Source organism: Sphaerodactylus townsendi, linkage group LG09, assembly GCF_021028975.2.
Source record: "Sphaerodactylus townsendi isolate TG3544 linkage group LG09, MPM_Stown_v2.3, whole genome shotgun sequence".
Lineage (NCBI taxonomy): Eukaryota > Metazoa > Chordata > Lepidosauria > Squamata > Sphaerodactylidae > Sphaerodactylus > Sphaerodactylus townsendi.
Genome location: NC_059433.1, coordinates 51,345,933 through 51,360,186, shown reverse-complemented (window position 1 = coordinate 51,360,186; position 14,254 = coordinate 51,345,933). Strand labels below are relative to the sequence as shown.

At 43.0% G+C, this 14,254-nt stretch overlaps 1 protein-coding gene across 4 annotated transcripts in view; it reads left to right on the top strand.

Annotated features, from left to right (window-relative positions):
• NOL4 (nucleolar protein 4) overlaps window positions 1-14,254 on the top strand; it is a 171,178-nt gene that overhangs the window by 50,922 nt on the left and 106,002 nt on the right. For all 4 annotated transcript variants that reach the window (XR_007245470.1, XM_048507906.1, XM_048507905.1 and 1 more), the window contains exon 2: window positions 6,184-6,333. Coding sequence is in view for 3 of the 4 variants with exons in the window: in XM_048507906.1 (XP_048363863.1) it covers window positions 6,184-6,333 (150 nt within the window). In the remaining variant the exon portion in view is untranslated. The remainder of the gene's footprint in view (window positions 1-6,183; window positions 6,334-14,254) is intronic.

Genomic DNA, 14,254 nt, shown 5'->3' with positions numbered 1-14,254 from the left:
AATTTTTGCATTTATTTTAAGGCCAGAGAATATTATCTAGAAAGGGACGTTTAATAAAGCGAATGGTCATTTTAAAGAGAAAAACTTTTTTTCAAGTACTATGTACAATACTAAGAATATATTTTAAAATTCTACAAGTGTTTCACAAATTATGCTTGGGGGAAGATAATTTTTATGAGGCCTATTTCAAATAGATATACAAGCAATATTATAGCTTTATTTCAAGGGAAAGCAAACACATTTTTAAGCAATTTTTTATTTTTGTATTTTTGTATTTTGCTGGAAGAAACAACCTGTTGAGTTGTTTAGTCCACAGTCACATTTGTCCACTCTGGACCAGAAAAAAGTGAATCCTAAAGATTTACATTTGGAATTCATCGTATGTGTGACTCTGCCAGGAAAAGGAATTCAGAGTAGATATAATGGGAAAGTGGCATAGTATAGCCCATCTCATCAAATCTCAGAAACTAAGCCGGATTGGTATTTGGAAGGGAGATTGCCAAGGAAGACTCTGCAGAGGAAAGCGATAGCAAATCACCTCTGCTTCTCATGTGCCTTGAAAGCCCCTTGCTAGGGTCACCATAAAACAGCTGCGACTTGGTGACACTTTACACATACATCTGCCATTACATTTCATTATTGTCCCAATGCTGGCTCAGCATGTGTTGAATTCTATTTTGAACACCTTTTGGTTTAATATGGAGAATTTCTAAACTTAATTTTGGAAATGACTTATGTGTTGTTTGCTGTTTTCATATCACTTCTTTTTCTCCCTTACACATTTCCAAGGTGTGTGAGCACATTTAGACATATATATAATAGAAAAAGGAATGAAGAAATGGTAATATCAAGATATTTCCACCATGAACCTTTTTTTTTCAGAAAGAAGTATCTGACGAAGTTAACATACCAGCACTCTTTAAAAAAATTAAATGTGGAGAATGGGGAAAAAGAAATGAGATTTTTTCTTCTTCTTCCCAGCTGATTGGTCACTACCACAACAGTGTAGAACAACTAAGTTGTGTTGGAAGTTTATGAAGCTCCATGAAACTTCTGATGGCAACATGTGGAGCCACATAGGGTTCCAATCCACTTGAGTACTCATAGTCAGAGCAAGGCACCTTGAATAAGCCACCTTGAATATTATTTGAACAGAAAGACTCTAAGCAAGCATTGTTTCAGCAAAAACATTCATAATTTTCAGTGTCTTAACCATCTTCTTTACTTTGTGTTGTGTGTATAAATAATGTTTTTGTGAATCTATTAAAGAAAAGAGAGTTTGTGGCTATTTTTTTTGTTGGTCAAGGACCTTTTTTGTTGATCCAAGCTGAACTTCTCTGTATTGTCGGCATTATCGAGAGGCTTTAAAAGCACAGTAGAATCCAACAGGTGCTATGTGGGAGCTTTTCTGGGCTGTATGGCCGTGTTCTAGCAGCATTCTCTCCTGACGTTTCGCCTGCATCTGTGGCTGGCATCTTCAGAGGATCTCTGAAGATGCCAGCCACAGATGCAGGCGAAACGTCAGGAGAGAATGCTGCTAGAACACGGCCATACAGCCCGGAAACCACACAGCACCCAACTGAACTTCTCTGCTGGAGGAATATAAATATGAAGACTTGGGAAAAACTAGAAAAAAGTTCCTTCCAGATTCCAGGGGATAAAAAATTAAACATGTATCTAGTTAGCCACCATGTGAAAGGCTACAATAGATGGATAGTTGATTTGATCCTGCGTGACTGCTGTTATGTTCTTAACTGAAGGAGGGGAGAGTAGATATGTTTTTGAACCCTTAATTTTTTACCTAATATTTTTAATTTTTTTTGAGATCTCATATTGCTGTACAGCAGATTAAAAACTACCTCGGCAAATACATACATACAATAGAGAATAACTGAAAGAGGAGGGGCAGGATAATGGTCTGGAAGTTTAAGGCTTCTGTTTCTTTAATGAAGTTCATGCACTTGATAGGGAAGAAAACAGGAAGCAAAGCCGAAACTCTGTTCCTTTCCAGTAGGGCACATGAAACTTGTATAGCTGGAATGGATGCATCATCAGGGTTGAGCGCTCCTGCGGCCAAGTGAAACATGTATGTGCATGTATGTTTCACTTTCTCAAGTGAAACATGTATGTGCAAGGAATGGAGGAACAAATTTAAAACAAAAACATCAAGACAGAATGAAGATGCCAGCCATAGATGCAGGCGAAACGTCAGGAGAGAATGCTGCTAGAACACGGCCATACAGCCCGGAAACCACACAGCACCCAAATCAAGACAGAATGTTTTCTGATATATTTATTAGAGATTTACATGTTTATCCTTAGAGGTTAATCAGTGGTGTGAATTTTGTATGAGAAATGCATGAACTAGTTACAGCACTATGTAGAAAAATGAAGGAATGAATAGCTGTCTTTGCTTGCTAGGTGGTTATAATATGAGCATCAGTTGCAAGGTTTTGAGATGTAGGTGGCATTGTTAAACATGAAATGTTCAAAGTACTTTTCTCATAAAAATGAGTGATGAAAGAAAGCTCCTCCTTATTGCTGATGAAGCGCTGTGTGGATTACTGTGAATCCAACAGCCTGACAATTAATTATGAAAAACCAAGGTATTGGTCTTCTCTAGGCGCTTTAACAAGCTCACATGGGCAATGAAAAGGACCCAAATTGAACAGGTTAAGTGCTATAAATACCTTGGCCTCTCATTCTCCTTTAACCTTTCATCGGCAAACCAGAGGAAAGCCGCTCTCCTAGCTACATCTAACAGTATGTCAGCATTACTACATTTCTTTTACAGCAGTGGCCACTCCTTTATCCCTCCTGCCCTCAAATTTTTTCAATGCCAAAGTTAAGCCTCGAGATTGCTTCTTTTATCGAGGAGTCCCAATTTGGATTCAAGCTATTAACCACCTCCTTGAATTCTCTTCAATCCAATTTTTTTTCTACAAGATAACTGGACTCCCCAAATTGCGTACCCTATATGCAGCCCTTTGTCTGGAGTTAGGGTCAAAGAAACTCCTTGGAATCAGCCACTGACTGAGGACCTTTTAGATTCTGGCTGCAAATTCATTTTCTCTTGGACTATAATTCCCTGGTCCACTGTCTGCTCTCTGACACCCATTCCAACCCCTGGTTTTCCATAATTGAAGAAAAAATTGCCTCTATTGGACTGTCAGTGGATTCACTTTGTCCCTTGTCCTATTCAGAAGCTTATAGGGAATTAAAAGGTCAACTATTGGATAGAGAGTTCTCTACTCTAATCACTGCAGCCAAGAAAACGTGCTCCCCCCTGTATTTTTATCTCCCATTTGAATGGGGCATCTTGGCACACTACCTGTATTGCTTAATAAACCCCGTTCAAAGGAGAGCCATAATGCTTGCCAGGTTTAATGTTATGCCTTCTGCCTTGTTGCATGGCAGATTTAATAAGCAAGAAAAGGCTAAAAGATTGTGCCCATGTAACGACGGCTCAGTTGAATCTCTGGCCCACCAATTACTACACTGTCTCAGATTCAAGGAAATCAGATCCAATTATGTGAATCTTACTCCTTTACATTTACCCCATCTCCCTGATTTAATTAGATTACACTACTTTTTGGACAACCCTGATCCTTCTCTTTGTATGATAGTGGCAGACTTTCTCCTGGAAATTACCAAACGCCAGTAGATATCCTTCGACCTAACATTTATTTGCTGTTTTGTATATGCTTTTTAATCCATTTTTTATTATTGTTGTACTGTTGTCTATGCCAATAAAGGCTTGCTAGCTAACTCCTTATTGCTGGAATTAGAGAAAGGCTGTAAGGTCAGAGATTGGCATTTATAAACAGATTTGAATTCTTCTCTACAAGCCAAGCAGATGAAATTCAACACACTGTGAAAATATCTGTGGCAACATGAAGGCAAAATTTTTGTTCAGTTTGGTCTGATATTATTGTACAATTCCTTTCTCTTTATGCCCATAATGGATTTTATACATGCTTGTGGTAAAATATTCTTTCACTATTTTTATTGTTTTGCATGTGTTGATTTAAATACTTGTATAATATATCATTACTATGTAGGGTTACCATTTGCCTGCTAATGGCAGAAAACCTCCAGTTAGCCAGCATGATGTAGTGATTAAGAGTGGTAGACTCTAAGCTAGAGAACTGGGTTTGATTCTCCACTCTTCCACATGAATGGTGGTCTTGTGAATCCACTGGCGTAATGCCCATTGGGCAAGGTGGGCAGCTGCCCAGGGCATCACCTTGTGGGAGGCATCAAAATGCTGGGTTCGTTTTTGGGTATTTTAGTGGTTTTCCATTTTTGGCCTGCAGGGGGCGCTGTTTTTAGGCTAGCGGCACCAAAATTTCAGCGTATCATCAGGAGACTGTCCTTATGCTACCTCCCAAGTTTGGTGAGGTTTGGTTCAGGGAGTCCAAAGTTATGGACTCCCAAAGGGGGTGCCCCTATCCCCCATTGTTTCCAATGGGAGCTAATAGGAGATGGGGGCTACAGTTTTGAGGGTCCATAACTTTGGGCCCCCTGAACCAAACTGCACCAAACCTGGGGAGTATCATCAGGGCAGTCTCCTGATGAGGCCTGGAAAGTTTTGAGACTGTGCCTTCAGAAATGTGCACCCCCAGCCTGCAACCCCCCATTGACAGCAATGAAGAAAACTCAATGCAGAACAAAGATTTTTGGGCAAATTTCTAGGATGTTCCTGCAGGGGTTGCATTTTTTGATGTATTGGCACCAAAATTTCAGGGTATCATCTGGAGATGATGGCACCTCCCAAGTTTGGTGCAGTTTGGTTCAAGGGGGCCAAAGTTATGGACCCTCAAAACTAGCCCCCATCTCCTATTAGCTCCCATGGGAAACAATGGGGGATGGGGCACCCCCTTTGGGAGTCCATAACTTTGGACTCCTTGAACAAAACCTCACCAAACTTGGGGAGTAGCATAAGAACAGTCGCCTGATGATATGCTGAACTTCTGGTGCTGATATGTCTAAAAATGCACCCCCTGCAGGCACCAATGTTCTGGTGCAAAAGGAAATTTGGTCGTGGTGGAGTGGCCGCCCATGGGGGGGGGGGCATCCAACTCAGGTTTTGCCCAGGGCTACAGTTTGCCCAGGGCTGCCTCGTTACGCCCCTGTGTGAATCAGTTTTGTTTCCCCACTCATACACATGATGCCTGCTGGGTGATCTTGGGCTAGTCATAATTCTCTCAGAACTGCCTCAGCCGCACCTACCTTACAAGGTGTCTGTTGTAGGGAGAGGAAAGAAAGGAGTTTGCAAGCCATTTTGAAACTCTTTACAAGAGAGAAAGGCAGGGTATAAATCCACACTCTTCTTCTTCTCTTCTTTCTGGAATCTCAGTTCTTTCCCAGCAGAACTGGAACCAATATTGGAGCTCTTAGCAAAACTTGATTGGAGCCCCAAAATCACAGTCAGCCTGGTGGGGGGAATCAGCTGAAGAACAGATGGGAGGCACCATCTTACAACTGATCTCTTTCCCTTGTACTGTCTGAGTTGTGGGCTGGGACCAGCTAGAGGTCAGTTAGAGGCCCCACTGCCCTATAGTTGCTTACCCTCTCCCTACCTGATTCTTAGGTGGTATGGAGGATCAGAGATGACTTCATGATGGCAGAAGCTTCATGGGAGCAGTTGGGGCAGCCGGCTACAGGGAGGTGAGAGCTCACAGCACAACCCTCTCAAGCATGGGGCCCAGGGCAGCTGCCTCAAAAACCCTGTGGATCTTCACTGGGCAGACAGCTAAAACCTCTGCTTTTTTATCCTTTTCCACACTTTTTGGACTCTTGCCTTCATCGGTGATAATCTGTTGCACAGTGTGTGTGTTTCTGTGTGTGTTGGAGGAAGAGGGAGAAATATGTACCTAAATGGAGGCAGTTTGCTTGGCATCAACAGTTTCCAAATGCTGTTTCTTTATTTGACAAGTTTGAAAGTATTTAACTTTTTTCCTTTGAAATTATTACCATAAAACCAAATTATGTATTTTAAAGATTAATTCTATACTTATTGTCTAAAAATATTGTTTTGTTATTGATTGAGTTACTAAATACTAGTCTGGAATAGTGATTTCCAGCTGTCAATACAAAGGTCTTGATCTAATCCTCTAACTAAAGGTATGTGTGTTTCTTGGTAGTTTATTCAACATTTGCTTGCTATCATTTGTTTTCTAGGATGGAGTTGGTATAGATGAGAAGTTGTCTTTAAGACGGGTAGCTGTTGTTGAAGACTTCTTTGACATTATCTATTCCATGCATGTGGAAACGGGGCCTAATGGAGAACAAATCAGAAAACATGCTGGACAAAAAAGAACATACAAAGCGGTAAGTAGAACAATCTCAACAAAAACATTGATATGCCTATTTTTGCAAGCCTTGTGTATTTTTTTCTGAACGATTCCCATTTATTAGTCATATGATTAAAAAAACTCTTTGTAACATTTCAGGTGTAACAGGTTTTTTTTCTGGAGGAATGTTCATAGTTTTTTTCCTAGTTGTAGCCATCTGAATTTAACTTCCAAAAATTAATAACTAATCAGCTCACTAGTCTTCAGCAACCACACTGATTCTGTGGCTTAGTTTGTGTACATTCCAATGATCACCAGGCAACACAGTCTTGGAGCTGAGTCTTGGTTTACTTTTTCCAATGTTCCTGTAGCCTCTTTTACCAGGCAAAAAGAACCATCCATGTATATCTGGGCTGATCTTTACAAGTAGCCAACTTCTTCCAAAATCACTTTTGTATGAAAAAAACAAATATAGTAACAGACCTCCCTTTTCTTTCTTTATCCCTTCTTGTGTTTTCCCTTTAATCCACTTTTTGCCAAATTTTCTTCAGTTCTTTAAGATTCCACTCCATTTTTATAGCTTCCCAGAGAAAAGAAGTATCTCACCACCAAGCTGTTTAACTTCAGTGTTGATAAAGTCTCTATAAGACCTATAAGATCTTTATAAGATCAATTATCCTTCAGGAGTTAAGACATGAGGGTTGGTCATGCTTAGTTTCCAAGGTTAGCTCTATTGTAGCCATGAGCAATGAATCTCCTCCCTGTTTTCTGGCTCTCAATTCCAGAGTGAGTGGCAAAAACCTCCACTTTCTACGATTTACTCCAGTGGAGAGCATCTTGAAGCAATGTGAGTTATCTCCCAATCCCAGTTAAGTCCAGAGTGATTTGCTCATCTGAAATTACCTTTCATGCTGGCCTTCTCAACTATGATGTTCTTCTGCAGCTTCCCAGAGACATCATATCATCATATCATTTCAATCTTTAATTTCTGTCAAACCCCAAAATGATATAATACCAGTCTAGGGCCCTTTCCTCATGGGCGCTGAGGGGGTGTGCGTCGTTCATATGGACGGTTCCGCTGGAAGCGGTGCCGGCAGTGCAGCCTTCGCACCGGGTGGAAGCTGGCGTTTTCCCCCCAGCCCTCCCAAATGCTGCTTACCTCCAGTTGCCTTCTGTCTTGTTGTGGAGGCCACGGGACATGCCCCCCCTGGCCAGAGCGACGACCCTGGAGAATGAGGCCAGGAGGACGTGTTAGGTGGTGTTTGCAAACACCGTTGGGCGGGAACCGAGCGCTGCTGCAGCGATTTGGCAGTGGCGGCTGTGCAAACGGTCCCCACCAAAACGGTGTTTTACCAGCCCACCGCCGCCACTTTTGGCCAATGCGGAAAGGGCCCATTGGAAACCACATGGTAGTTTCTGCTCAATCCTAGAACAGTGTTATATTACTTTGGTTTCATTTGGCCTGGAAATGACTCATGTCGTCAATGTGACAGCACTTTCTTCATGTCTCTGCCTTCCAGTCTCTGGTTGCCAACCACTGACTGGCAGTGGCAGCCCTAAAGCAAACAGAATTTTAGGTCAGGGAGAAAACATTTTGACACAGGTATTGGATTATATGCTTTATCACTACATTAATTGCCTGATCCTATATAGTCCACTATACCAGGTGGCTACACAGCACAGACTGCCACCTCGAAACTTTAGAATTGGTAGTCATGATTTTAAATTATATGTTTAAATTTGTATCGTATGCCTATTTACTGTTGGGAACTGTCCTGAACCCAGCCTGGCTGGGAAAGGTGCAGGGTATAAATCAAATAAAAAATATAAATGGATACAAAAAACTAGAACACTAGGATTCTTAACACCTGGGTAAAGATAAGGTAGAGTTCTTTGTCACTTTAGGGATCCCCTGTGTATGCACAAGCATTTGACATGATAAATTATCTGAAAGGGATACAATTTGAAAACACTTCAGTGTCAGTTAAAGGAAGAAGGGCAGCATGAGAGAGCAGCCTGCTGAATCCCCTGAGGTATTAAAAATCCTGGAGGGGAAGGGCTGGGGATGGTGGAATGGGATTTCCAAATTGTTCCTCCCCGCACAGAATTCTTCATGAGCCCCCAGTTTGTAATAGCTATGATAATGACTGGGACTTTTAAAATTATGTTTTTTATTAGTTAGTAAACAAAGTCTTTCATTTGCAGTTCTGACATTAGTAGAATCTTACCAGATCCAACAAGGTTTTTATATGGCAAATTCATATTTTCCCAATATGAACGTAAGTGCTGAAAAAAATGTTGCGTGAAGGTCTGACACTTGTTGCCACAGCTGCAATGATTGTTCCAGCTACTGAATAGAAAGGAAAATATGGAAACCACTTAGAACTGGAATCTGAAAGTTTCCATTAATTGTAAGTTCTTCAAAATTTGATCACAGTTTGTGATCAAACAAATAACTGGACAGTACTGTTACATGTGTCAGATAAACTGATTTGATAGTGTTATATGGGAACTGTCATGCCTTCTAACAATGTGCCTGCCCTAACAACTGAGTTTCTCTGTTTGTATAGCCAAAGTGCAAGCAACACACCTGCTTTTTCAAATCAGACAAGCTCCTTTATACAAATTATGTCTGACAGGTTCAAAGGGAAACAAAATGGGTTCTGATTAGTAGACAGAGTCCTTTCCATTCTCTCCTACAGCTTTCATTGTCTGGCAAAAATCAAAAACTTGCCCATTTAATTCCAACCTATACATTTTTATTCTGGCTTCCTACTACCTATGGATTTTGAAATTTGTGACAACTAGGCTTGAAAACTCTAGCTTGGAAAATTTCTAGAGATTTGAGGACAGTACCTGGGGAGAATGGAGTCTGGGAGCAGTAACGTAATGTTCTCAAGTCTATCCTGTAAGGCTGCCATTTCCTCCGGGGAACAAATCTCTTTCATCTGGAGAAATGTGGTAGTTCCAGCAGAACTCCAGGCTCCACCTAGATGTTGATGACCCTACTAGGAACACTTTCCTGGAAGGAAGCTGCACTGAATACACTTAGTAGGTTCCTAGTATTGCTCTCCCCAGATGCAGTCCATTCCTTTCAACTTATTTGTGTGAGTGCTGCAAAAAGAAAATGAGGATATTCTTCCTGCTTTAAATCCCATGTGAATTTTAGCAATGCATTCAAAGCCCACAGTGCTAGTACAATGCATAATATAAAGATATTACCTCTGTGTTATGATGGCTGTTCAACACCTTACAGCTACAACATAGAAACATAGAAATTATTCCGCACCTATCTTATGGTAAACTGCTAAGATGGAGCAGCTCACTGTATGTTCAAAGTTGTTGGCAGATATTATTTAATATTTTTCAAACTCAAAACAAATATTTCAGAAAGGCTCAGATGTATGTGGCCACTTATTTTTACCTATGATAAATGCTCCTATGATAAATAAATATGAAGAGTTTACGTGTGTGTGTATGTTTTATATGCTGTCAAGTCACTTCTGATTCTTGGCGACCCTATGAATTCATGACCTGCAAAATCTCCTATCATTAAAAGCCATTACTGTTCAGTCTTTCAATTTTCCCAAACCTACCTCTAGCGTAAGTCAGCTTGCTTCTCCCCTACAAAGGCATAGGATGAAAAAATAACACCTGGGGCAAAATGGTGGGGCAAGGGGAAAGGGGGAGGGATCAGCAACGGCTCCCCCTCCCCCTACCATTTTTTTTTGCTGGTAAAGCAGCTGGCTAAAAAAAGCTTTTTCAGCCAGCTGCTTTGCCGCCTGAGGAAGCAGCCTGGCTGGGACGGGGCGAGGGGAGAAAGGGAAGGGGTTGAGGGGACCTTCTGTTGTGCTGAGGCCCAGCAAATTCCAGGAAGGAGGAGGGGCGTGGCTGGGCCTCGGTGTGACATGCACATGTCATGCTGAGGCCCAGCCACACCCCTCTTCCTTTTTGGAAGTGTGTGTGTGGGGGGAGATTTTTGCACCCCCACGTGACTCCCACGGGGCGCCTGGGACGTTTGTCCCCAGATGTTCCCGTGGCAGCTACACCGCACTGAAGATGAAACAATGAAAACAAAGTTGCACTTCCTGTAACTGTCGTTCATCAAGTGTCTTTTATGCAAACACGCATCCTTCCCTCCTGACTTGCTGTGGACTTCTGACTGTTGATGTTCCTACAGTGACAATTGGAGAACTGAGAAAGAACAGCTCTCCCCACCTCCGTCACATGATGATTTGGGCAGGAAAAAGCCTGTCCTTAGCCGAATGGTGGAGAGGGGGAATATTCCTAAGGCACTGAAATTTCTGGAAGCTTGTAAACCCTGTGGCTGGATGCACCTATACAGTTGTATGCCTGCCTGCACAGAAGACACTCAATGAACAGCAGTTGCAGATGAGTGCAACCTTGGGCCACTCCCCACTTACCTCTTCTGATTGCAACCCTGCAGGGACCCCGCGTAGAAAAGCCTCCGTGGCTTTTGACCACGGAGACATTTGTTTCCCATACTGTTCAGGCTCCCTGGCTTAGGCGAGAGGGGTGCCGAGGGAGAAGCGCTCCCCCAGACCTGCTCTTGCGGCCGCGCACGCGCCCCCCAGCCTGGCCCTCACCCGCCCGCCCGCCCGCCCTCTTGCTCGCGCGCCCACCGCGGCCCCCACCGACCTGCCAGGCTGTTGTAGCAGTCGGCCTCTGCTCGTCGCTGAGTCCAGCATCGGTGTCGCAGCGCTCCTCCTGGGCCAGCAGCAGCAGCAGCCCCTTCAGCTCCAGCAGCGCCCGGTGGTACTTGCCGCGGGGTTTTTGAAAAGGCTGCTCTTTCTTGAGGACCTAATTTGCCACTCGGCAAGGAGGTGGGAGAGCGGCAATTCCAGGCAGCTGCGCAGTGGGCGCTGGTGACGTGGGGAACGTCCAGGATCCCCGTGTCTTTTAAAGGGGTGACCCCGCGGCTTATGGTGAGTGGGGAGTGGCCCCTTGTTTTCTAGGCTTTGTCTTGGGAAGAAGGGGCAGTTGGAAACATTATGTAAGCACCAAGTCATTACTGACCCATGGGGCGATGCCACTTCATGATGTTTACTAGAAGATCATGTAGCAAACTGGGTACTAATTTTACCAACCTTGGAAGGCTGGAAGGCTGCATCAACACTGAGCCAGCTACATGAGCCAGCTACCTGAAACCAGCTCCCATCAGGATGAAACTTAGTCAAACTGCTTGGACTGCAGTACTGAAGCTTACCATTCTGAAGCTTACTGAAGCTTACCATTCTGTTCCACAGCTCTTTTACCTTGGGAATATTACTGTACTTTATAATTTGACCCACTTGTGATTGTAAAGCCTTTTAAAGAGCTTTTGAGGTCATGAAGAATCCTGCTCTCATTACAGATGGGTAATACAGCAAAATTTTAGAGAAGTACTCTGTTTTTACTAAGGAGAAGCACATGTCTTTTCAAGCACTGACTTCCTCAGCATTCCAGAGTACTGGAGAGGAATGTATGTAAATAGAGGCTTTGCCTCCAATTCCATTTCCCTGTCACCACACTTTTATCTGGTAAAGGGCAGCCCAATCCAGATACGTGGGGGGTGGGGAGTGATGCTGCTGCATTTGTCCCATCCTCTGGTGTAAGAGGGCAAGGATGCCAGTGGCCAGGTACCTCATAGCTCAGAGATGTTGAACTCCAGAAGAGGCTGTGGAGCTATGCTGGCATCCAATTGGACACCAGTGCAGGGAGGGTGGGCTGGAGCATTCCTAGGGGTGGAGCCAACTGTAGTCAGCTTCCACCTGAGTTTTAGAGCCAGGAATGCTGCAACCAGGGCTTTGGGCTTATGCCTCCCTAAAAGGTGGCATAACTCTGTTAAGTCCAATGGAGGACTTCCAGGTGGCTAGGTTTTTTTTCTTTTTGCTGACTCCCCTCGCTGCCTTGAAGACCTCTGGGGGTGGCAGTGCAGCCCAGTAGACCTGCTGTCCCGGCAACCTGAGCCTGTGAATTGAGCTGTAATTAGCAAATGCATTGAACACATCTTGTGTTCACTTGTATATTTGTATCTGTTGTGTTGGTTGTGTGCAGAGAGTGGAGAAATATTACTCTGGATCATTTAAAAAACCACAAAAAATTATTCCAGAATTGTTAGGCTGACTGAAATAAAACATGAAAATACTGAAAAGGCTCTGTAGTTCTACAGAATGCTTCTTTAATGAGCTAAGTAATATTCAATGTTACAGAGAGGGTAGTTAGCCAAGGGTAGCGTTGTTCAGAAAAGAACCCCTCTGTGTTTGTCTGAAACTCTTTTTTTGAATTCAGAAATTCTTTTTTTTGTGTGTGTGGATAAATTTAATGTAGTTAAAATGTAAAAGCAGGTTCCAGTCAATTGGAAGAGATATACACTGGTTGTAGTCATGGATCTATTATTTCCCATGAAGGATGTCTATCCTATTTGAGGATCCCAAATAAATGCTTGGTTAAAATAAACTATCTTCCCACCCCAAATCCATAGGAGTTCTCCATTAATTTCAATACAGCCAAACTCTGAATATGTTGAAACTCAGTCAAATAATAAGAACATAAGAACATAAGAACTAGCCTGCTGGATCAGACCAGAGTCCATCTAGTCCAGCACTCTGCTACTCGCAGTGGCCCACCAGGTGCCTTGGGGAGCTCACGTGCAGATGTGAAAGCAATGGCCTTCTGCTGCTGCTGCTCCTGAGCACCTGGTCTGCTAAGGCATTTGCAATCAGAGATCAAGGAGGATCAAGATTGGTAGCCATAGATCGACTTCTCCTCCATAAGTGTGTCCAAGCCCTTTTTAAAGCTATCCAGGTTAGTGGCCATCACCACCTCCTGTGGCAGCATATTCCAAACACCAATCACACATTGTGTGAAGAAGTGTTTCCTTTTATTAGTCCTAATTCTTCTCCCCAGCATTTTCAATGAATGCCCCCTGGTTCTAGTATTGTGAGAAAGAGAGAAAAATTTCTCTCTGTCAACATTTTCTACCCCATGCATAATTTTATAGACTTCAATCATATCACCCCTCAGACGTCTCCTCTCCAAACTAAAGAGTCCCAAACGCTGCAGCCTCTCCTCATAAGGAAAGTGCTCCAATCCTTCAATCATCCTCGTTGCCCTTCTCTGCACTTTTTCTATCTCCTCAATATCCTTTTTGAGATGTGGCGACCAGAACTGAACACAGTACTCCAAGTGCGGTCGCACCACTGCTTTATATAAGGGCATGACAATCCTTGCAGTTTTATTATCAACTCCTTTCCTAATTATCCCCAGCATAGAGTTTGCCTTTTTCACAGCTGCCACACATTGAGTTGACATTCCCATGGAACTATCAACTAAGACACCCAAATCCCTTTCCTGGTCTGTGACTGATAGCACTGACACTTGTAGCGTGTATGTGAAGTTTGGATTTTTTGCCCCTATGTGCATCACTTTGCGTTTTGCTAAATTGAACTGCATTTGCCATTTCTCAGCCCAATCACCTAATTTATCAAGGTCCACTTGGAGCTCTTCGCAATTCTTTGTGGTTCTCACCACCCTACATAATTTGGTATCATCTGCAAACTTGGCCACCACGCTACCCACCCCTACTGCCAGGTCATTTATGAATAAGTTAAAGAGCACTGGTCCCAATATGGATCCTTGGGGGACACCACTCCCGACATCTCTCCATTGTGAGAACTTCCCATTTATACCCACCTTTGTTTCCTGTTCCTCAGCCAGTTTTTAATCCATAGGAGGACTTCCCCTCTTATTCCTTCATTGCTGAGTTTTCTCAACAGTCTCTGGTGATGAACTTTGTCAAAAGCCTTTTGGAAATCCAAGAAGACAATGTCCACTGGTTTCCCCTTATCCACATGCCTGTTTACACCCTCAAAGAACTCTAGTAAGTTTGTAAGACAGGACTTGCCTCTGCAAAAGCCATGCTGAGTCTTCCTCAGCAGGTCTTGCTTTTCTACATG